The sequence below is a fragment of the Furipterus horrens genome, unplaced genomic scaffold (assembly GCF_987537825.1).
Source record: "Furipterus horrens unplaced genomic scaffold, mFurHor1.1.pri manual_scaffold_3, whole genome shotgun sequence".
NCBI classification, from domain to species: Eukaryota; Metazoa; Chordata; class Mammalia; order Chiroptera; family Furipteridae; genus Furipterus; species Furipterus horrens.
This window is the reverse complement of record NW_028327173.1, coordinates 15803659-15827485: the sequence shown is the minus strand read 5'-3', so window position 1 is coordinate 15827485 and position 23827 is coordinate 15803659. Positions and strand designations below refer to the sequence as shown.

General features: G+C 40.5%; 1 protein-coding gene across 1 annotated transcript; it reads left to right on the top strand.

The window, feature by feature from the left end:
• Positions 1–18516: 18516 nt before the first annotated feature.
• RSRP1 (arginine and serine rich protein 1) lies at positions 18517–23477 on the top strand. Its single transcript, XM_090268810.1, has 5 exons — positions 18517–18676; positions 18927–19516; positions 20870–21009; positions 22227–22304; positions 23122–23477. Exons 2-5 carry the CDS (start codon positions 18985–18987, stop codon positions 23239–23241), a joined length of 870 nt encoding a protein of 289 aa, XP_090124936.1. The 5' UTR covers positions 18517–18676; positions 18927–18984; the 3' UTR covers positions 23242–23477.
• Positions 23478–23827: the final 350 nt, after the last annotated feature.

Here is a 23827-nt window from a genome sequence, read left to right as displayed (position 1 = left end):
AGCTCTGAGCAGCATTTAACAAATCTTACCTTCAGATTCTAATAAGTTAACGAATGACTGTGGGAGGAACAGTATTAACTTTGTTTTCGGTCTCCACTCTTTACATTTACTTGCATTAACATGATTGTCAAGTGTTTTATAAAAGTAAGTGGGAATCTTTATTTTGTTATTATAATAAAGTGCATGGTTAATTTGTCATTCTTATCCTGTTTGGAATATGCTGTAGAATTAACAAGTGTTTGTTTTTGTCCTTTGTAAGTAAAATGGAGGTATTAGAAATAGCAAAAGCCAGCACACCTAAATCATTAGGAATAGCCAGCATTGACTTGCCAGCTAGTTTCAGAACTGTTCCTATAGCTAAAGAAAGAAACGGTGGAACAGCTGTACCAAATACTGCTAAGTTTGAGGTAAGACAGATTTCTTCAAACAAAACTTCCAGAAAAACTACTGCCAGAAAGATCTGGTTAACTGTTTTTATTTTAATTTACCTTTGACTTCTTTTCTCAGAAAGTCTAGCTAAATATAATCGCTAAAGTCAAAATAGCATATCTGAAAATACACTCATGAAAATGGGAGAGTAATGAACTTTATTTCTGGTGACTAACCATACCAGATTGGGACTGTCCCTGAAAGTCCCATGTCCCAAGAAACCCCTCCTAGGTGAAAAAGTCCTAGTTTTCAGCAATGAGTGCCAAAGATTGTGGGGCAGGAGCAAAACCCCTGCCATGGCGCCTGGAAAAAGTTGCTGAACACACCACCGTTTTTAACAACAAATGGCGATTGTCTACCTTCTGTTGACCACTGCTATTGGCAGCTGTGATTTGTGGTTCGCAGTGCTGGAATCGTTGTAGCATTCTCTCGGCAATTTTAATTTTAATCATGGGTGTGAATGGTCTAATTACCTTGTGCTTTATATGGATATTGTGCTATTTTAATTTCTAACTTTATTAATACTGTGACCACGTTTTCTAAGAATTCAGATTATGAAAATGAGAGTGAGTACAACACAAATGCCAGCATGACCCAGACAATACCGAGAAAGAAGGCTAAACGACTATGTTATTTCAATGACAGATGGAAGAACACATCCAGCTGGATCAGAGAGGTAAATAATCCGAGCAGAGCATACTGCACATTATGCAGAAAAGGGCCTGGGGTGGGGATGTGAAAACGCATATGGAGGCGGAATCCCACAAGTCTGGGATGAGACAAGCAAGTACTTCTGACTCAATTCAGAGAGTTTTGGTCTCCCAAAAAGATACCAATGCTCAATCAAAAACAGCGGCCACTGAATTAGCTTGGGCCTACCACACAAATGAACATGCATTACCACATCGCTCTCCTAATAGCTCTATGAGACTGAGTAAAATTACATTTTCTGATTCAGAGGTTCTGACGAAAATGTCCTGTGGACGAACAAAAGGGGAAATTTTGATCATAGATGTGTTGGCCCCTTACAGTGTAGAGTTCATTCTATCAGGTCTTACCAATGATCATACTTTTTATAGTATATATCAAGTGATGTGTTAAATCATAGCAACAAAAAAGTGTTCCCCCTCACTCTTAGGCACTTTGATTTGAAAAAAAGAGTTTCAAATTGTCTTCTTGATTTCTATGAATATTTTAATGAAACCTCAGAAAATCTTAAACAGAAGACCATTGATATCCTGTCCAGATACAAACTAGACAGTGCTCACCACTCTGCATATTTAGCAGACAGTACAGATGTAAATTCCATCAAATTCCATTCAGTCTATAAACTTCTTACCAAAGAAAATGAAAATATCTTACCTGCTAAATGTCCTGCTTACCTTGTACACAAGACTGCTAAAAAGGGGTGTGACTTGCTTTCCTGTGACATTGAGGCTTTTATAATGAAAGTTTTAGGTTACTTTTCAGTTTCCTCAAAACATGGAGAAGGGCTTAATGAGATTTTTGACTTTGTAGAAATGGAAGGAGATAGACTCCTTAGACATATGCCTACAAAATGGCTGTCATTGTTGCCAGCCATAGAAAAGATGTTAAGATGTTGGCCTGCCCTAAAATCCTATTTTCAAAGTGTTGGAAAAGAAGAATGTCCTTCTCTAATTTGGAAATACATTGAGGATGAAAACAGAGAAAAGGATTATTGTACAACAGAAATTTATTTGCTGTTTCTCCAGAACTGCTTGATGATCTTTGAAAAGGCCATAAGGAGCCTAGAAAAGGATAAACTGTGTGCACCTGAGTTATTTGATGTTATGTGTAAGTTGCAACAAAAACTCATACAACAAAAAATGACTTTTTGGGGGGGGAAGAAGACTACTTTAGAACTGAAGAAAATATCACCAGAAAAAAGCATCCAAGTTAAACAGGACTTTCTCAGTTTCTTTACTAGGATTATAACTATTTTGGAATTCAGTTTTGATTTCACAAATTCAAATGACCTCTGTGCTTTAAAACCATTTTCCCTGAGAAAGAAAGGTTTAATTTATGATGACATTCTGTGTGCTTTAGAATGTTTAAAAATAATGAACATTTCGGACATGGGTAACCTGTGTGATGAATTTACAGATGCTAAGGATCTTATCAACGAACAGCTGGTCTACCAAAACAAGCCTGTAGGTAAAAGACGGATGGACGTTTTTGGAGAGCTGGAAACAAATTCCTGCAAGTCTAAAAACCTGCTCTTGCTAGTAAGCAAAATTGTAAGTATCCCATGCTCACGTGTTTTTGTTGAGAGGATATTTAGACTTATGTCATCACATTGGACTGACACCAGGAATCTGTAATGTGGGCTTGAAAAGAGCACAGCTGCAAGTCAAAGAAAATTTTACGTTTCACTGTATTCAGTTTTACCATTACATAAAAGAAAAGAAGGCTATCCTAGAGGTTGCAGCCAATTCAGAGAAGTGTTGGAAGAGGAAACAGGAGGAGCAAAAATCTCCCACTGTATCATAGGACTGAAAGAAACATAACATGGTTATTTATTCCCATTTTTAAATTTTTTTGTTTTTTCCTTTTTTCCTCTTTATTTTTATTTTTTTGCCATTGTTTTTAAATAAATTATTAAAATGTATTAGTAATGTATTAATATATTTAATAAATTATTAAAATTAAATGTTTTGTTAATCCTATTGTATTTATGATCTCCTTTTAAAGAGTTGTGTTTTTATATCTTAAGAATATAGAATAATATAGACTACAAAATTTCAATATTCAATAGTTTTTAAAAGGTTAATTGCTGAATCAGTACAGAAATACTAGATAAAAAATATTGTTATATATTTCTTATATATTGTTTAATTAGTCTACTATTACTGTCACTGATAACTAGTTCTACTTTATTTAAATAATAGTTTTTATGTAACTGCTTTCAAGTATATAAACTCATGTCTTTCATATTTTTTAAGTATATTTTATTGATTATGTTGTTACAGCAGTTCCAATTTTTTCCCCCTTTGCTCCCCTCTGCCCAGTACCCTCCTTCTCTCCAGCAATTCCAGCCCCCCCCTTAGTTCACGTCCATGAATTGTGCATATAAGTCCTTTGGCTTCACCCTTTCCTATATTATTCCTAACTTCCCCGTCTGTTTTGTACTAACCGATTATGCTTCTTAATCCCTGCACCATTTTCTCACCTCTCCCCAACCCCTTCCATCTGCTAACCCTCTAAATCATCTCCATACCTATGATTCTGTTCCCATTCTGGTTTGCTTAGTTGGATTTTGTTTTTAATTTTTAGATTCAGTTGTTGATAGTTGTGAGTTTGTTGTCATTTCAGTGTCCATAGTTTTGATCTTCTTTCTCTTAAATCCCTTTGACATTTCATATAATAACAGCTTGCTTTAGCTTTACCTTGTCTGGGAAGCACTTCATCTGCCCTTCCATTATAAATGATAGCTTTGCTGGATAGAGTAATCTTGGCTGTAGGTCCTTGCCTTCCATCACATTGAATACTTCTTGCCAGTCCCTTCCTGCCTACAAAGTGTCCTTTGAGAAATCAGCTGATAGTCTTATAGGTAACCCCTTGTAGGCAACTCTCCATTTCTCTCTTGCTGCTTTTAGGATTCTCTCTTTATCTTTCACCTTTGTCATCGTAATCATGATGTGTCTTGGTGTGGTCCCCTCTGGGTCCAGCTCGCCCGGAATTCTCCATGCTTCCTGGACTTGTAGGTCCATTCCCTTCGCAAAATTTGGGAAGTTTTTCTCCATTATTTCTTCACATAGTTCCCAATTTCTTGCTCTTCCTCTTCTGGTATCCCTGTGATTTGGATGTTGGCACATTTAGAGTTGTCCCAGAAGTTCCCAAGCCTCTCCTCATTTTTTCCAGTTCCTGTCTCCTCACTCTGCACTGGTTGACTGTTTTTTTTCTTCCTTATGTTGCAAATCATCGACTTGAACCCAGGTTTTCTTCCCTTTACATTGGTTTTGTGTGGATTTTCCTTCGTTTCACTTAGCATAGCCTTTACTTCTTCTCTCATGTGTTTGCCATGCTCAAGCATATCTGTGAAGCCTGTGAGCATCTTTATCACCAATGTTTGGAATTCTGTGTCTGTTAGGTTGGCTCTCTCCTCGTCACTCAGTGTTCCTGCTGGAACCCTGAATTGCTCCCTCCTTTGGGCCATACTTCTCTGTCTCCTCATTCTGACAGGCTCCTGTGTTTGTTTGCCTCTGTGTCCCAGGCAGAGCTATCGCACCTGTTACATTGTAAGGGGTGGAGCCTTAGGTATCCCTCAGTACAGGGCCACCTGTTTCACCATGTTGTGGTGCTGTATGTGGGGGAGGGGTCTGAGAGGGAACAATGCTGCTTGCCCAGCACTCGCCCCTTTTCCAGGCACTTCCCCCACTTCCGTAGGGGACTGGTGCCTCTCTAGCTGTTGCCCTGGCTGTTGTTCCCAGAATGGGTGGGTCTGCAGACATTCTAGGACTATGGGGGCCCTTTAAAGAAGCGGACTCTGCTGAGAGACTGGCAGTTTCTGCCTCTGCCCCAACCCCCACTGGTCTGCACAGTCAGAAGCAATGAGGCTTGATTTTCCCCGGTGCTGGGACCATGAGCTGCGAGGTCTGGTGTGGAGCTGGGAACACTCCCCAGGTGTCCCTCCTGACTTTTGAAAATGTGTAACTGTGATTTCCGCTGGCCTGCTGCTGCCACCGCTGCTGCCACCACTGCTGCCACTACCATACTGCGTCCTCTCCACCCCGGCTTCGCCCCTCCTACCTGTATGGATGAGTATTTCTTCTTTATATCTTTGTTTGTTGGATTTCCATACAGTTTGATTTTCTGGAACTTCTGGTGTTCTAGTTTTGAGGTAGTTGTATTCCTTCTTAGTTGTGGAGTGTGATGCAGCGTGTCTGTCTAGGCCTCCATCTTGGCTGGAAGTCTGTCTTTCATATTTTAATGTTAAAGTAATAACACTTGGGTATAATTATTATCTATTATAGTGTGTGTGTTTGTTATTTTGGCTTGTTATGGCTTTTTCCCAGATTGGTTCTTCCTACAATCTGTCCTTTTATCCTTCTTAACTATGATATTTTGGCTCCTGTTTTAAGGTGATTTGGGGGGGGGAGGGAGATTTTCCCTGCCCAGTACCAATTATCCTTGGCTAAAGAGAACCACCAAATAGTCACTTTTGGTTGAGGGGATATTAAAAGGCCTTGTAGGATGAATTAGATCACTTAAAATATAATAAAATGGAGATTAAGTTGAAAATATCCCTGAGCAGCCCTGGCTGGTGTGGCTCAGTGGATTGAATGCTGGCCTGCGAACCTAAGGGTGTCCTGTTCGATTCCCAGTCAGGGCACATGGCTGGGTTGCAGGCCAGGTCCCCTGCTGGGGGTGCGTGAGTGGCAACAACACAGTGATGTTTTTCTCCCTCTCTTCCTCCCTCTCTAAAAAATAAAATAAAATAAAATATTTTAAAAATAAACCTCTGAGCAGAAAGACCAGTAAAGCCATGTAAGCAAAACTCAAATCTAGTTTATTTCATGAATGTAAATGAAACTTAATTTAAAGGTTATTTCTTATAAATGCCTCCAATAATTATAAGTGAAACAAATTTTTTAAATAAAATAAATCATTTTTGCCTTGACCAGTGTGGCTCAGTTGGTTGGGCATCATACCACAAAGCACAAGGTCACCAGTTTTATTCTCAATCAGGGCACATACATGGATTGTGGGCAAGTTCCCCAGATGGGGTCTTCCTCTCTCACATCGATGTTCCCCTCTATTTCTCCCTCCTTTCCCCTCTCTCTAAAAATAAATAGCCCCAACTGGGTAGCTCAGTTGGTTAGAGCATCTTCCCAATACGCCAAGGTTATGGGTTCAATCCGTGGTCAGGGCACATGCCTAGGTTGCGGGTTAGGTCTGGTGGGGGTACATAGAAGAGGCAACTGATTGATGTTTCTCTCCCTCCCTCCTTTCCCCTCTCTCTAAAATCAATAAGCGTGTCTTTGGGTAAGGATTTAAAGAAGAAAAAAAAAAGAATTGTGGAAGAAAACCTCATGTTTATTTTCTGTATTCTCTTTGGCAAAGAAACCATGACAAACAAGAAATAAAAAATATATATATATAATCAGTGCACAGGGCTGTGGCATCAGCTTTCAGAAGAGTTGTTAAACACTGCCACACACTGTTCATCTGTGTGTTCTGCAGTTGAGTGATTATGTGGTTCTGCCCGTCTCTCAGTGGAAGAACGAATCACAAGCACTGTTCAAAGCCAAGTCTGTTAATTCTTCGAAAGCAACGAAATGGTCTTCAAAAAGGGAAGTATGAAAATATTAAGACTCTAATTGTGTATTCTGATTAAGATTCCATCGAAGCATATGATTGTAGTTGTGACAAAGCAGTCTCTATGAGCACAGTTTTCTGTTAAAAAAATAGAGGCCCACTGTGGTTGGTGTGGTTCGGTGGATTGAGTGCTGGCCTGTGAGCCAAAAGGTCACTGGTTCGATTCCTGGTCAGGGGACATGCCTGGGTTGCAGGCCAGGTCCCCAGCTGGGGGCGTGCAAGAGGCAGCTGATTGTTTCTCTCACACATTGATGTTTCTCTTCCTTCCCCTCTTTCAAAAATAAAATAAAACTAATTAATTAAAAATAAAAAATGTAGAAGTCTTACCAGAAAGGTTTTAACTTATATACACATGTATGTATATATGTGTAAAATATACATTTAAAACTATTAATATATTTGAATTTTTTATTTTACAAATTTCATGAAACTCTTTACTGGTGTTGATTTTATATGATGCTACATAGGACAAAGTTCTTTAAAAGTAATATCTGCCTCTTCTAAAAACAGTAACATCCAGATGTGTATGACCTTTTTCAAGATAGAAATCATGCTTAATTTAGTTGTGATTTTCCCATAACTGGTGAAAAAGGAAATATTGAGAAAAATGTTTGTTGATTGGATAATCAAGCATAGTTCCAAATTGTAGAAAAAATTCTTGAGAATTAATATGAGATCCTTAAAGAAGTTACCATTTACTTCGAGTTTCCCGCTTTTCTGAAAATAATATATAAATCCACAGATTTAAAGCAAATTGTCAGTTTTATATCCTTCTTTATTCAGCAACAACATCCTCAAGGGAAATAAAGGCACTAAAAAATCTTTGTTTATTCTAATTACGTTGATCGTAAAAACTTAACTAGGGTGTGCTATTCTGTGCTGTTATCTAAAGTCCTTAATTTTAACAAAATCTAATATAAAGCATTTCCAATTAATATATAAGTAGCAAATTGAAAAGTCTCTTGTGTGCATGCAACATAAACTCGGTATTAACTCTATTTATTTATTCAATACTGAAAACCTCCAATATGGCAAGAACTCAGGAGAAGAGAAAATACTAACTGGTCTCATTTTAAACTTGTGGTCACTAACTTCAGGTGGCTCTGAGTGACATCTAACTGTCCTATAGTTTAGTCAATTTCATCCTGGATGGCTATTGCCCCTTCTCCTTTTACTTCAGACCTTCAAAATCTCCTGTCCCTCCTGAATCTCAGCTGTTATTTCACTGGCGGAAAAAAATGAAAAGGACATCCAAAAGTGCTTACCACCAAGCTATCATTCTATGTCCACCTGTACTCATGTTTGCCTTCCCACCTGTCTTAGTCCATTCCAGCTGCTATGACAAAATACTATAGACTGGGTGGCTTATAACAACAAAAATTTACTTCTCTTCAGAAATTTATTTCTGAAGGCTGGAAGTCCAAGATCAGGGTGCCAGCATGGTTGTGTTCTTATTAAGGCCCTCTTCTGGGTTGCAGATGGTACCTTTCTTGGGCTCTGTCCTCATGACCTAATGACCTCCCCAAGGTCCCACTTCCTAATAGCATCACCTTGGGGGTTGGACTTCAACATAGGAATTTGGGGGGGACACAAACATTCAGACTGTCTAACTACCTGCTATATTGGGTAAACTGTGCTCCCATGTCACGGATCTGTGAGCAAGGATTGTGTGTCCCTGCTATTGTTCCCTGGGAACAAACCCCTCTATAGAGAGACTATGGGAGTAGAGACCTATGGGACACCTGAAGCCTGTCTGTCAGGCTGAAGCTCCAGAATTAGTAAATAGACCTTTTCTCTCCAGGAGACTGGGGGCATGTTTCATTCCGCTGTTTCTGCAGTGCCCTGAGGGTGGTCACCTGCCAAGACTGTCTTTGTGATTTTTACAGTCCCAGTGGAGTCCAGGAGTGCCAGCTTCCTCAGTCATCAGGGTCAATCGATCAAGGGATTCCCTGTGTGGATTGCAGGCTCCTGCTGGTTTAAGTGGGAAGTGTAGGAATGGAGGGATGCTCCTTGTCTTCAGCAAGGCAGCAGGAAAATGCTTTGACTGGGCTTGCCCACTGGCTTCTGTGCTGCAGCAGGAATGTCTTTGTGGACTGCGCTCACAGGCTTTAGAGAGGGAGTGGGAGAGTGCTGTGATTGCTAGGGCTTGCAAGCCCCAGCCAGAGAGTTAGGGAGTGTCACAACTGCCCTGCTCTTGAGTTTCAGCAAGGCAGCAGGACTGTGCCATGACAGCTGGCCACTGCCTGTCCTAGCAAGGCCCAGGGAGGGTACCCTGTTCAAGCCTGCCCCCTGGGCTAGCAGGGTAGGCACAGAATGCAAAAACAGATATCCACCAGTGCCTCTGTCTGTGTAGAGCTTCAACTGTCCCCTGCCCCTCCAGCCGATGCTTTAAAATTAGCAAATCTCTTTAACATGCAGTTCAGGTGCTTTTCAACTTGTTTTTGTGCTTGTCCTGGGTCGAGACAGACCACATACAAGCCCTTTAAAAGGAGAATCTCTGTTCCCTATAGTCCTTTGAGCCTCTTGGACATCAGCCTGTTGGTTTTCTAGGCAGCCCATTGGTTTTCTAAACCAGATGTTCTGAGTTTGTCTCTCTGGTGCAGATTCCAAAGGTTGGAGCCTGATGTGGGACACATACTCATGGCTCCTCTAGTAGCAGGGCCAGACTGGTGAGGTCCCTCCCTATTATGTGTCCCCACACTGGGGGTGAGGTATTTCAGAGAGAGCATGTCTTTGATTCTCTTACTTTCTCCACATGGTCTTTTAATCTTTTATCATGGAGAAGCAGTTCATCTAGTTTTCAGATCTTTTTCAGAGGGAAAAGATCTATATGAAGGTATGGATTTGGCATCCATGGGAGGAGGTGAGTTCAGGGTCTTCCTAGCCATCATCTTGGACCACTGCTCTCCCACTTTTTTCTTGGGCCTACTCCAATCTGGTTCTCATTCCCAGTACCCCATAGAAACTGCTTTTGCCAGTGTCACCTACGCCTGTGCCTTTAATCAAAATCTTTTCAGTAGAAGGTCAAGGAAAAACAGAGTAAATTTTCTTTATTAAATTAATTTATTATCCTCATGAGAAGGGATTCTGGAAGTTGTAAAAAGGAAGCTAAAGTTGTTCATTTTGGGTAATATTCCATCATTGTATTCTGTACTGCATAAAAGGTGTTGAGACTGGAAAAGTCAGCATTTGTACTGCCTGTCACTACCAGAACCAATAAGTGGAGACAAGGATTGAATCTTTATGGGCACTTTATTCAGATGACTGGCGATCTGAGAAGACAGCGGGATATGTACCCTCAAAAAAACTATCTCATCTCAAGCCGACCTGTTTTATAAAAAGAAAAGTATAGGTAAGGGGTTTGGAATTCAGGAAAAGAGTAGGTAAGGGGTTTGGAATTCAGGGAAAAAGGTCAATCAGATAAAAATTGCCACCCTGCAATTTCCCTAGCATCCCAGCAATGCTTTCTTGTGTTCAGACGTTTTTTTCTCCCTGGAGCACAATGACTCAGATGCCATCTTGATTGCTTGTAGTCCTCTTGGGGCACAAAAGTTGAATTGCTCACAGGCCTCCTGGAGTCAGGGTTGGTAGGGACATATGCATCAATCACTAAGCCTACTAACTATAAAAGCTAAAAAGCTGTTTCACTGAGCTCCCCCATCAGTGTAAGATTATGCATTATTATAGTATGGCTGATTGTTTTAGGTGTCTGTTTAAGGAGAGCATATGTTAAGGTTAAAAATCTTTTGAGCATTAATTCCCTGAAGGAGGAACAAAAGTTTTGCCTCTTGGGATATTGATTTTTAAACCAATTATTGAGAAAGAAACTTTGGCCCTCCCCTCTTTCCTTCTTAAGAGATTCAGATTGAAAGACCTACTCCAGGAGAGAAGCCTTAGGATGTTTGCCTTAATAGCCTAATTTGAATTGAATATGGATGATTGATGGGAGGGTGTCTTGCAGGGGCCTGTTAATGAGATTACCCACTGTGTCTCATTACTTCTGGGTTGCCTAGCAAAAATTTACCTGCCATGTATGTTCCTCTCTTCCTCAATGACCTGTAAATTGCCTACTTCCTTTGAAAACTCAGACCCATATACCCCTTTTCTCCTTTGTCCAAAATGACATACATCCCCAGTTTTACTTCAGTGTCTTTGGAATTTTCATGATTATGTAAACTTCCCATGCACACGTATTAATATTTGATTTTTCTCTTGTCTAGCTGTTAATTTATTAGCCCAGTTAGAAGAACTTAGAAGGTAGGAGGAAAAGTATTATTTTGTTTATACCTCACACCCCAAATCCTTCCAGTGTTCTCTTTGCTCCAATCCAATTAAGTAAAACTATTTACCATCTCAGAGTATCCAGTCATCTTTTGAAAGGTTTTCGTATTTCTGACAAACTAGGACCCTGCTGCTTGATAAGCAGATGTTCACATTCACAGCTCATCACATTCTGCCCTACCTCTACCTGCCTAGGTTTATCTTAAAAATTTCCCCACCACAGAACTTTGCTGTAGCCAAGCTGCTACAGTAGAATGAGTGGCCAGAGGGGAAACAAAGGCAGGACCCTCACCAGTGCAATTTAACAAAGAACTTAATAGAGGAGGCTAGAAGCAGAGGGAGACATGTCTCACCCACTAACTCAGCAGCCCTGAGCCTGGTGTGATGATATTGCCAGGTGTTCCAACATCACAAGAAAACACCATGTTAACATGGGAGGAGGGCAGTCCTTGGAATTCTATATATCAGTTTCCACTGTCTGGGAAAGGAAGCCTTTGAAACTGTACTTGCATTCGAAGGCCTGGAAGGGGGTCCACAGTGCCCAAAGAAGAATCTCATAAAACAACTTTGGTTATTTGCCTACCTTTGGTCACTATCCATTGCTATCTGTTTTAAAGGGAGTCCCTAATGCTTACAGAAAGAGCCCATGAATGACTTTGTGTAACTGGCCCAGCTTTTAATTAACTGCCTCCTGTCACACATCTGTTAAAACATGATGAACAAATAAGAGTCTGGAGCAAGATAAGGATTTGGGCTAACAGACCCTCACACATATCTTAAGTTTGGTTAGTCACATTCCCCTCAGAAAGCTGGCACCACCTTTATCCATCAATCAATATGTAACTTCTTCAACCCCCATCCCACCAACTATGTAAGTCATCAGAGCAAAGGACTTGCTGTCTTGGTGCTCTTATCACCAGGCCTCTGGCCACCCTAGGGTGAGCTTGCCACCCCGGCCTTTGGCCACCCTTGCTTTTGCTCTCCCGTTCACTAATAAACTTAGTGCGCACGCTAATAGGCTTGCTGATCTGTAATTCTTTACTTCATCATCCAGAAGAACCAGGGTTTCTCCGATAACAAAGCTGGTTTATTTTTTGTCCCCAAACTGTAAAATGGACATTTATATTTCCAAGATTTGGCTAAGACCATTGTTCTCTAAAATATTCCCTTCCTTTCCCTCTGCCTATCCTTTAAGACTTGAGATTGTATTTCATTTATTTATTCAGTAAACACCAAGTGCCTAACATATGCAATGCACTGTCAGGAATGCTAAGGTACAATAAAAACAAGTCTGTCCTTATGTGATTTATATTCTAGCAGGAAAATGACACATTACAAAATTAATTTTTAATTAAAAATTTTAAATTTATTTTATTACAATTTTGATAAATACTAAAATTAGGAGGCACAGGAAAATAGGATAACATTTAATGAGGGGACTGGACTGGTCTGGGGGATCAGAAAGGCTTTCTCTCCTATGTTGTTGCTACAACCTTCTTGGAAAGCAATATAGCAATACATTAAATCACACAGATCCTTTTCTTGCCAGTGGAAATGAAGTTTTTTCACAGAGTCACAAGGAAAACATTCCAGAGACACGTATGGGAGGTTGTGGTGTGGCAAGATTTATTTGGGACTTATTTGGGTGGAAATAGAAGGTTGCCCCCCACCCCCAGTTCTCAATGTCTTACCTCCATCAGTCCTGCCATGAAAAAAAGTTCAGCCTCGTCTTCATCAGGCCCAGAAATAGGACCAGAGTCCAGACACTTCACGCCATTGGTTCAGTCCATGTCTTTCCAGTTGTGCTCCTGCTGGTGGTGCTGGCCCTGACCCACACAGTCTGTGATGGGCCCCAGGTGGCTGCTAGGGCCACGTGGCTGCTATGAAGAGAATGTGGGAGCAAACTGGGAGAGTGCAAGTTAGAGAAATAGTGTGTGAGAGAGAGAAGAAAAAGAGAAAAGGGCCTCTGTCTTTGTTAGGCTCAGGTTATATAATCTCAGCCTTGGGAAGGACCGGGTGCCCTTTCAAACAAATCAAACTCCCAATCTTTCCCAGACTTCTATTGGAACCTCCCCCTAATCAATCCATTTACAAGATCTTCCAGGGTTCTGTGTTCTATATCCAATCTGATCCTTTCCCCAGGCTAGACATTCCCCCTATGGTCACCATCTTCGTTCCTACTGTCTTTGTCTCAAAGTGGAAGTACCTCCCCACTCGCCCTCTTGATTTCTACTGCACACAGGCCCAACAGAGAAATTTCTCCTCCTCTTTTTATTCCTCCCCAGATAATGATCCTTCCTACCACTTTGAGGAGGATTAATTTCCCAGGGCACACATGTCCTGGGGAGTATGTAAAGCTATAACTTTGTAGTGAAGCAAGCAAGCTCATTGTCCGATTCAGCCCACCAGTTTATTGTGCTTAATAATGTCTGATTCCCTTTGCTTCCTTCCTTTATTCACATATAGCTACCTAAGCTAACACTTTAACCCAGCAATTCCACTTTTGAGAATATCATATAACAATAAAAGTACCAGTCTTAAAAGTGTCATGTGACTTTGGCTCCTAGCAAAGCTGCAAGCATAATAAGGTATGATATCTGAGCCAGACTGTCCAAGAAGTCAAATCTAAGTCAGCCTAATGTATTGAGGAAAGCAAATGATGGTAATCCAATGTGTTATAAAGCACTATTCAAATGCGTGAACTCATCATAAGATGTTCAATAGGAGAAAGAACTAATACATGTTTCTTAACTTATCCAACATAATATAATACAATAAATACTCTATAAATATTTGTGGAAGAAGGAGAGAAGGAACAAGTTTTAGTATGTTTGGTACAGATAAAGAGGTAACCATTAAACGATCACAGAACCTCTAAATCTATAGTGGGCAGGAGGGGAAAAGAGATACTTGATCAGACCAGCAAAATAAAATGGGAAAAATTAAAAAATCAAAGTAATATAAAAAATAGATACCAATGGAAGATCAACATTGCAGTTAGTCCAAATGGGTTGAATTTACCTATCAAATAAAAAGTAAGATCATTTTGGGTGCAAAAATTAGCTAAATGTGCATATAAAACACAAAACAAAGTGAACATATAACAAAAAGGATCCTATTCACAATCCACAAATACGATTTACTGTATGTCAGAATGATAGGGGAACTCAAGAGTTAAAGATTTTACAGCTTTAGTTGATAGGCTAAGTGACCAATGTACGTGGAAAGCAGTTTTTTCAGGAATGCATGACTCCGTGACTCCAGGAGGTTGACAAGAGAGTCAACCTGTGTACCCCAGGAGTCTGCAAGCGAAGGAGAGAGTATCTGAGGCATTGTGTTCCAGGGAGGAAACACCCATGATACAAATAAAGAATTGTTGATCAACAAATAAAAGTTACAGGAAAATGACCCTGGGCTGCAACTCTTATCCAATTAACCTTTTTTTCCAAACCTCTTACCTACCCTTTTATCCAGTTAACCTCTTTAAAACCCCTTACCCACCCTTTTTTCTCCTTATAAAAAAGTCAGCTTGAAATGTCAGACAGTTTTTTTGAGGGGTGCATAACCCACCATCTTCTCAGATCACAGACCATCTGAATAAAGAGCCCATGAAGATTCAATCCTTGTCTCTAATTATTGGTTCTGATAGTGACAGGCAGTATGAATGCTGAGTTTTCTGGTTTCAAGAATACATCTCAGCCAATCCCATCCTAGATGGCTTACCATTGTGTAGGGGACTGCTTTGTGTGGTATCAGGAGCTGTAGCCTCACTGTGAGTTAGGCCTTGCAAAAGGTCTGTAAGTCTCAACTGGAAAACTGGGAAGGCTGGAGGCAGGCATGACCTGATAGTTGCACCAAGGGTTCCCGTGGGAAATGAGGCTTAATGAATGTATATTATGCTTTGAAGCTTGTTCTGTTCTATACAGTAGTCCCTCTCTATATCGTGATTCACTTATCGTGGCCTCACTGTATCGCGGGATTTAAAAAAATATTATACTCAATTAATTATCATGGATTTTTCACTGTATCACAGGATTTTGCAGTACTGTATATGTATGTTGTTTTAAGTTATGTAGGTTTAAGACTGTAGAATATGTTTAAGAACATAAGTAGTGTTTATAAAAGTGTGGAAAAGGTTAATAAGGGAGTGGGAAAGGTTAATAAGCGACTGGAAATGGTTTATAAGTGGAAAGGGTTTATAAAGCCTTAAAGTATATATAAATACTAAAATAAATGTAAGGTTCCTACTTCGCGAATTTTCACCTATCGCGGGGAAGGGGATGGTCTAGAATGTAATACCTGTGGTAAGTGAGGGAATACTGTATACTCATCCTTAACATAAACAAAATGTTCAAAATCAAAGGCCGGAAAAATGTATGAAAATCTGCACTGGATGATCCTCTGGAGCCCCAGTGTCCAGTAGACCTTGACCTAAAGCAATCACTGTGCTACTTTCATTGTTATCTGTAATCTCTAGAAATTAATAATAACTGAAGCATTTGAGGTTAATTGGTGATGTATGTATCCTAACTGTATACCCCTATACATACCCTTCTCAATCAAAGGCATGAGGAAGGAGAGTTCGGGGCTTTTCTGTCACCTCTCTTCCTCCCAGACAGAAATCAGTGTCCGGATTAACTCATTTCTCCTCATCTGTGATCCCGAAACCTCTCCAGGACAGAGAATTTCCACTGACTGGGGCATGACCCCACACCGTTGCTTGGAAAACTCCTCCTATGACCCTTCCCTACTTCCCCCCAGTGATCTGATCAGATCTCTCTGTATCATTCCTTTTCTGGCTGTCAACTGAGAGCCAGCCTTAGCTCCTAGAGGCCCCTCTCAGGTCCTCGTAGATAGATTCCAACATTTCAGATTCAGCAGCAGGGCATGGAATTCTCTTGCTTTGATTCTCTCCTGTGATTAGATTGGGCATACTCAATCAGGATAATTTCCTCACAAGTTCCTTAATTCTAATCACTCTGTAAAATTCCTTTTGTCTTGTAAGGTAACATAGTCACAGGTTCTGGGAATTAGGTTATGGACTTCTTTGGGGGGTATTACTACAGTGAAGGACATAAAAAAAACTTAAGTGGAGGAAAATGTTTCTTTCTTGGATGGGAAGATGTACTATTGTAAAAATGTCATTTTTGCCAAAATTAGTCTACAAATTCTGTGTAAGATGCTTTAATGATAACTGAAATTGGATTTTGAATCAGGAGTGTGGAGAGATGCTCAGAGGATATTGTATTGTTTAGAAAAATAAAAGAACACTGACTTCCCTTGCAGATTTTAACCCAGATAGATTGCATGTATTCTAGAGACAAATACACTAGTATTCTACACAAGAGCAAAGTAATGTTTTCTGTTGTGTGTTCAATATATTTTTAATAGGCGAGGAGTGCTCTTTTATATTTTTTATTTTTAGTTTTATTTTTGATTTTTAGAGAAAGCGGAATGGAGGGAGAAAGAGAGGGAGAGAAACATCGGTTCTCTCCCTGTGGAAAGCCACCCCTGCACAGGCCCTGACTGAGGACCGAACCTGCCACCTTTCAGTCTGCAGCATGACACCCAACCAACTGAGCCACACCAGCTGGGACTATTCAATATTCTTAATGTTAGCATCCAGGATTTTTCTAGTTACCTTATTTTAAGCACATATTTGGCTGTTATTACAATCTACAAAGACTCCTACAATCCTTTCCTTACGCATAACCAAGAGCTCAAGATTGAATTGCCTTATACTGCAGTTTCACATTACTTCCCCAACACGCCATTTTCACACTTTAAGTTTTAAATTTTTTTGATTGATTTGAGAGGAGAGAGAGAGAGAGAGAGAGAGAGAGAGAGAGAGAGAGAGAGAGACATCTATTTGTTCCACTTATTTATGCATTCCTTGGTTGATTCTTGTATGAGCCCTGACTTGGGCACATATCATGGACAATGAGCTACTTGGCCATGGCTAAACTTCACATTTTATGTATGTATGTATGTATCTATTAAAGATTTTATTCATTTTAGAGAGGGAAGGGGGGGGGTGGAGAAAGAAAGGGAGAGAAACCGATCTATTGCCTCTCGATAGCCCTCAGCTGAGGACCTGGCCCGCAACCCAGGCATGTGCTCTGACAGGAATCGAACTGGGGCCTTTAGGTTTGCAGTCCATTGCTCAACCCACTGAGCCACACCACCTAGGGCTAAACTTCACATTTTAAACTCATTTTATTTTTCTATCTAGTCACACAGCTTCGTTAGGGCTGTCATCAAAAATTCCTGGTAGATGAGCACTATTTCTCAGTTTATTTGTGACAGCACTTAGAAAAATGTTTCTAAAGAAACATTCTGCCCTGGCTGGTGTAGCTCAGTGGATTGAGCACCAGCCTGTGATCTGAAGGGGCATGGGTTCAATTCCCAGTCAGTGCACATGCCCGAGAGGCAACTGATCACCGTTTCTCTCCCTCTCTTTCTTCCTCCCTTCCCCTCTCTCTGAAAATAAAAGAAATGAAATCTTAAAAAACAACAACCCAAAAACATTCCTTCAGTTATTTCCATCAGGATGCTTGTTACAGAGATGTGGATGACTGTGGATAGTGCCAAGCAAGGGTGATAGCATGTGTGGCGACCGCATGGCTGGATGCTGATTTTATGCTAAGTTTGGGGATGTGGGGTGAAGGTGAACAAGAGAAAAGTGAGTTTGTATCTCCCTCCTAAGAAAAAGGCTTTTTATAAAAATGCCATCCTTGCCTTGCAAAGAAGCTCACATAATGGACTCTCTTTACAGATGTTATTAGTTCATTTCAATGAAGTTATTTCAAGGCAACTGTCATGCTTTATTAACATGTATGTTTGGAATGTATCCTAATGATAAGTCCTTGGAAATAGTCACGGTTTAATCCCCAACACCAAGCACACCGTCACTTGGAATGACATCTCAGACGTCATTCCGACCTTTGTTAAAGGTGAACTATGGGTGTCTTTGCTTTCTGTCTCCACCTTTCTTACATTTACTAGCCAAAGCATGGAAATAAAACTTTTCTAAGTTACTATTTTATTTTCATTTCCGGGGAAGGGCGCCAGCAGCCTGGCGAGTGAGAATGCGGTCGTCCTTTCACGTCACCGGCCTCACACAGGTCAGGGGGAAGTGGCCCGGAAGGGTCTAGGGAGGTACTGCCCAGTCTGCTTCAACCAGATAAGAGTCCCGGAGCCCAGTGTTGCGCCGCGGGGTCCGCCTCACTCATGGTTCCCCCAAGAAAACAAATCCACCACAGGCCGCCAGGTACCCGGATGGAGCAGATCCACTCCTGCGGCCAGGTTGCGCATGCGCATCCTGGAGGTCTTTGCGTAAGGCAGGGGTAGGCTGGGGGAGGGGAGAGAGGGAATGAGGGCGGTGGTGGGGTGAGAAGGAAACAACGCCCATGCGTCAACGTCTCTGCGCATGCTCCGTACGTCAGCTTCTAGTACTTTCGACCCGTCAGCGAACGCCCTGCTCAGTTCGCGTCCGGACATCGTCGGTGGAGGTTGAGAGTTCGCTCCCGGGAGCAGCTGCAAAAATCCCCTCTTCGTCCTTAGCTGTGGAAGGAAGGCGTCTGTTGGGCCTTTCTGTCTGTGCCAAGCGAAGCGCCCGTGACTCGTGGTAGGTTTTCTGGTGGCGGGGTCGGGCTCACGGGAACCTCAGTGTGGGTGGCAGAGAAAATGCGGGGCCCTGTGTGGTGCACAAAGGAGCCCCCCCCCCCGCCCCCGCAGGCTCGGTGGCGGTGGCAAGGCTGGTCTCTGGTGGCAACAGCAACTTGAGTTGGCGAGTTTCGTTTTTCGAGCTCCCCCTCCCCCACCGGCCGCAGGCCTTACTTCCGGGGCTTCAACACCCCCCCCTTGTTTACGTTTAGGAACCGAGTTTTCGAGAACGATCTTCAAAGGCAAGGAAGCTTCCAACCGCGGGCCCAGATGTCCAACTACGTGAACGATATGTGGCCGGGCTCGTTGGATGAGGAGTCGCCGTCGGCCTCGGGCCGATCCAGCCGGCTGTCCTCTGTGGCCCGGAGCCGCTCTTCTAGAAGCTCGCGGTCGCGTTCCAGCGTCTCCAGTCGGTGGTCGTCCAGGAGCCGGAGTCAGAGCCGGCCCCAGCGCAGGAGCAGGTCCAGGTCTCGGTCCCGAAGGCGCCATCAGAGGAAGTACAGGCGCTACTCGGGGTCTTACTCACGGAGCCGGTCGCCATCACGCAGCCGTCGCCGGTACCGGGAGAGGTACTGCGGCTTTTCCAGGAGGTATTACCGGTCTCCGTCCTCCTCGCCAGACCGATCCCGCAGCCGGTCCCGCTCTCGGGGACGGTCCTATTACCGAAGGGCCTACGCGGTCACGCGGGGGCGACGCTACTATGGCTTTGGCCGCTCGGTGTACCCGGAGGAGCCCAGGAATTGGCGGGGCAGATCCAGGACGAGGTCGCGGAGCCCAACGCCCTTTCGCTTAAGTGAAAAAGGTGAGCCGAGAGGTGCACAGACAGGATGAGGAGGTCAGGGAACGCAAGCTGCTTATTAGTTTTAATATTTTTTCTTTGGTGCCTGAAATCTTAGTACTTTTGTTGGGAGGAGGGAGTGGAGGACATCAGCAGGCTAACCGTTAAACTGTGCTACAGTTGGCGCCTGGTTTTTAAACGGACGCCATTTCTTTCCTTGGGGATTAAGTTGCAGGTGTTACTTGGCTCTGGCTGGAGATGACCTTTTCTCCTTTTCTCTTAGTGGAGACTTGTAAACGTTAATGACTTAGTCGATTATCCGTCCTAAGTTTCTGCTAAGTTAATCATTGACGTGTACAATAGTATCACTTCGTATTTCGGCGTTTAGAGCCGACGCGCATTATGGCGGGAGCGGGAGATTTTTTGAAATTTGCGCGCATTTGGTCCTTATGTAAAATTACTATAAATTGAAAACTACTTTGAATTTTTTAAAGAAACTTTGATTTTTTTACCTTAGAATGTATTCTTCATCGTTATACTGAAAGTTAAGTCACTTTATGCGCGGTTTGCGAAAAACGTAATTTTACCTGTCCCAACAATGTGATGTATCAAAGCATTCCTTTTTTTAAAAACAGGCCCGACCTTAGTCACTTCTGCCAGAAAGCCTAACTTATTAGCCTTCCCTCTTATCACGTGAAAGGCAGGTTCCCATTTCTCCTATGTGTGTGTAAGCATGTTTCACGTTCCTTGTGGCTCTAGAAGCAACCTAAGGATATGAAGGGCTCCTTACATCCAGGGCTTAAGCCTAGTCTCAGGAAGGAGACTTGACTGGGTAGTGAACATGCATACAATATACAATGATTTATTATAGAGTAGTATAACTGAAACTGATGTAATTTTATTAACTAATATCCCAATAAATTCAATTAAAAAATGAAATGAAAAAATATAAAGAATTTTTTTTAAGTATGTATTGCTGAAAAAATTAAACTTTGTTTCAGTATTTTAGAAACGCATGACTTCTGAGAATCATGGAACAGGAAGGATATTAGGTAAAAAACAAAACTTGAAGTCTGAAAATGTATTTAGTGATTTATTAGTGTTGGTTTGTTAGTTGTGACAGTTGTATAAAATTTTTTAACCAAAAATGTTCAGCGTATATAAGAGAAAACAATACAAAATTCAGGCTTTTGGTGGGGAAAATGGTTTAGGGATGCTTATTTTTATCAGCAATTTTTCCTTTTAATAAGGCTATATTTTACACATGAAAATGTTAACACATTTATTTTGCTATTCAAAATAAAATGCAACCTTGTTTTGGGATTCTGAGTCTTAGGGAAGTGCTGGAAGATTAAGAATATCTTGTTTGTTTTTTAGATCGTGTGGAACTTTTGGAAATAGCAAAAGCCAATGCAGCAAAAGCCTTAGGAACAACCAACTTTGAATTACCCCCTAGTCTCAGAATTGTACCTGTATCTAAACAAACAGCTGTACCAAGTAATGGTGCAAAGTTCGAGGTAAGTATTCTGGGTTTATCCAAAGTCTTACAGAAACTTATTTCCAGATCTGATTAGCGTTTTTATTTGATTTACTTAGATTGTTTTTAGAAAGGCTAGCTAAATATTTGTTAAATTCAAAATAGCAGGTCTGATAGTACTAGACAGTCTCCCATCAAAATGGGAGATAAGTAAACTATTTTTAGTCGACACAGTATTGCTTTCATTATTGTAGCTGGTATTCTGGTGATTTCTATGTAGTTACCAACTTTTTCTAACTAGTCTTTAGGAGTATTTATCTGTAGTTTTCATTTGCAGCATTATGTTCCCAGAAATTCTGTACTCAACATACAGTATAGTTTATCTGCTTTATTTCTGTCTTATAGAAATGATGAATGTGGTCTCCAGACATTGCTGAAGAAAATCTGTTGGTAATTGATAACATGGGCAAAAGCATCAGAGGTTTAACTAATTTGAAGTTCATGTTCACAAACTGAAAGCTTAGTTTTTGTTGGTAGATCCCTGTGCATGCTAGAATTTGGGATAGGTACTATATATATATATAACAGAAGACAATTTTTAAACTAAAGTACACATTGTAATGTGGGGCATCTGTCCCTTTGGTGATACATGCAATGTATTCCAGATGTTTTGAGAGATTACAGAAGAGGTGTACTTCACTGCAGATAAGTTTATAATTCTGAAATGTGCAGGCAAATTGCCCTGTGCTTTTTAAGTTAATTATGTTGAAACCCAAAGCAAAAAATCCATAGCTTTAAAGGTTTAAGGTACTTAAGAATTGATAAAATCAGTTAAAATGAGATGTTACCTAGATGAACTTAACCATTAAGACTCAGATGGGTATGCTTATTAGTGCTACACAAGTAAGATCTTAGTTGAGTTGTCCTTTCAGATGATTTGGTGCCAAACTGACCAGTACATTAGTTCTGTAAAACTAGGTATTTTCTGGTTTATGGACTTGACTTTCAAAGTTATTTGAATTGTATTGGAATAAAAAACTTTTATGGGGATCTGTGTCTTTATCAGGCCCATTTAATGCATTAATTTTGTTAAGGGGAAAAACAGCAGTACAGTGTTTAGATTGTTACCTCTATGGTTAGATTCCACTTGATTTGTTTTATCTTTACAACTAAATTTATATATATTGTTGGGCTGCTTTGTATACAATACTGTAAATCAAAGACTTTGTTTTTAATATATTTCCTTTTCCTGTCTAGCTGTCGAAAAAGCTAACAGAAGATGGGACTAAAAATGCCAGTGAAAAGTCGTCTCAGCAAAAAAGCAGTAGCTCTAATGTACGTACAGTAGTCGCTCTCTATTGTAGTTCACTTACTGCGGCCTCACTGTATTGCAGGATTTTTAAAATATATAATTTATTGCAGATTTTTGGCTATATCGCAGGATTTTATGGTACTGTATATGTAAAAGTTATGTAGGTTTAAGAGTGTAGAATATGTTTAAGAACATAAGTGTTTATAAAAGTGGAAAAGGTTACTAAGGGACTGGGAATGATTTATAAGTGTGTGGGAAGGGTTTATAAAGTCTTAGAATATGTATAAATATTAAAATAAATGTAAGGTTCCTATTTCGTGGATTTTCACCTATCACGGGGGAGTCTGGAATGTTAATACCCGCGATAAGTGAGGGAATACTGTATATCCAAGACCACTCAAATTGGATTTAGAACATCTGTCCGTTATGTGGGCTTTTATTTTTGGTGGAAGGTCCATTGTTCTATCTTTGTGGTGATAATTTGGGCCTACCGAACCACTTTATAGAACTAATTTTTTATATATTTTTGTGCTTACTTTTACAAGTGACTGATACAGTGGGCTTCTTCTCTATCTAATCTCTGCATTCTCAGTTTGAATATTTTAACATTTTTTTCCCAACACCTCACTATTGTACTATGCCCAGCATGTGTCTGATTTTACCTGGCACAATTCTTGGCCTGACAGTTTGCGTTAGATTACAGATGAGGTCCATACTTCGCATTTGGTGTCTCTTAATTTTCAATCATAAATGGAATTATTTAATGTACTGGAAAAATATATTTTAAGACATACTATGTATATGTTTTGGGAATTTACTCCTGAATTTGTTCTCTTACAGAATTTTGTATCAAAGCCAATGCTTCAGAAATCAGCTAAAGCAGCTGCTGAACAGACCTCTCCAGGATCCCCAAAGATAGAGCAGAGGAAGAGTCCGTATGAATTGTGGAAACCTGTTTAAAAAAAAACTTGGCTAAGGTTGCCTAAAATGCACTTTATTGCAAGTTTGTTTTCTATGGCATTTTATCATTCCTGTGAGCGATTTAGTGGTAATTGTTAACATTTTAGATTTCTCTTGCAGATAAGAGCACAGTTGGACCAGAGGGTTACATACAGGTGGGAGTGTTGTATATACTTGTAAATATTTTGTGTAATATTGATTGGTTACATATAAATAAAATTTATAAGAAACAGTAATTTTGTTATGTATTTCTTTTTACTAATTTAGTCTCATATACATATATCACATGATAGGTCTTTAAGAGTAAGGAGGTATCTTGTTTAAATGCTATAGGTGGGAAGGAACTTAGCACACATAGTTTAAAAATAAATGATTACAAAAATTAAGAAAGTTGATAGAAATACTGATTATAGACATCATGTGTAGTAGCTTTTGCCCATTAATACATAGTAGTGAACACCAAAAATACAATTATGTAATAAGCCTTTTGTAAATGTCTACAAGTGTTATTAGAGTTAACTTAGGTTCAATTAAATATTTTAGGTTCAATTAAATATTTTAATTGACCCTTAGGTGCCAGCCAGCT

Bases quoted from the DNA above. Each gene is read 5' to 3' on its own strand.
- RSRP1 (XM_090268810.1), top strand. From the start codon at position 18,985: ATGTCCAACTACGTGAACGATATGTGGCCGGGCTCGTTGGATGAGGAG. The intron at 19,517-20,869 runs GTGAGCCGAGAG...TTTGTTTTTTAG, and splicing joins CTTTCGCTTAAGTGAAAAAG to ATCGTGTGGAACTTTTGGAA. The intron at 22,305-23,121 runs GTACGTACAGTA...GTTCTCTTACAG, and splicing joins AAAAAAGCAGTAGCTCTAAT to AATTTTGTATCAAAGCCAAT.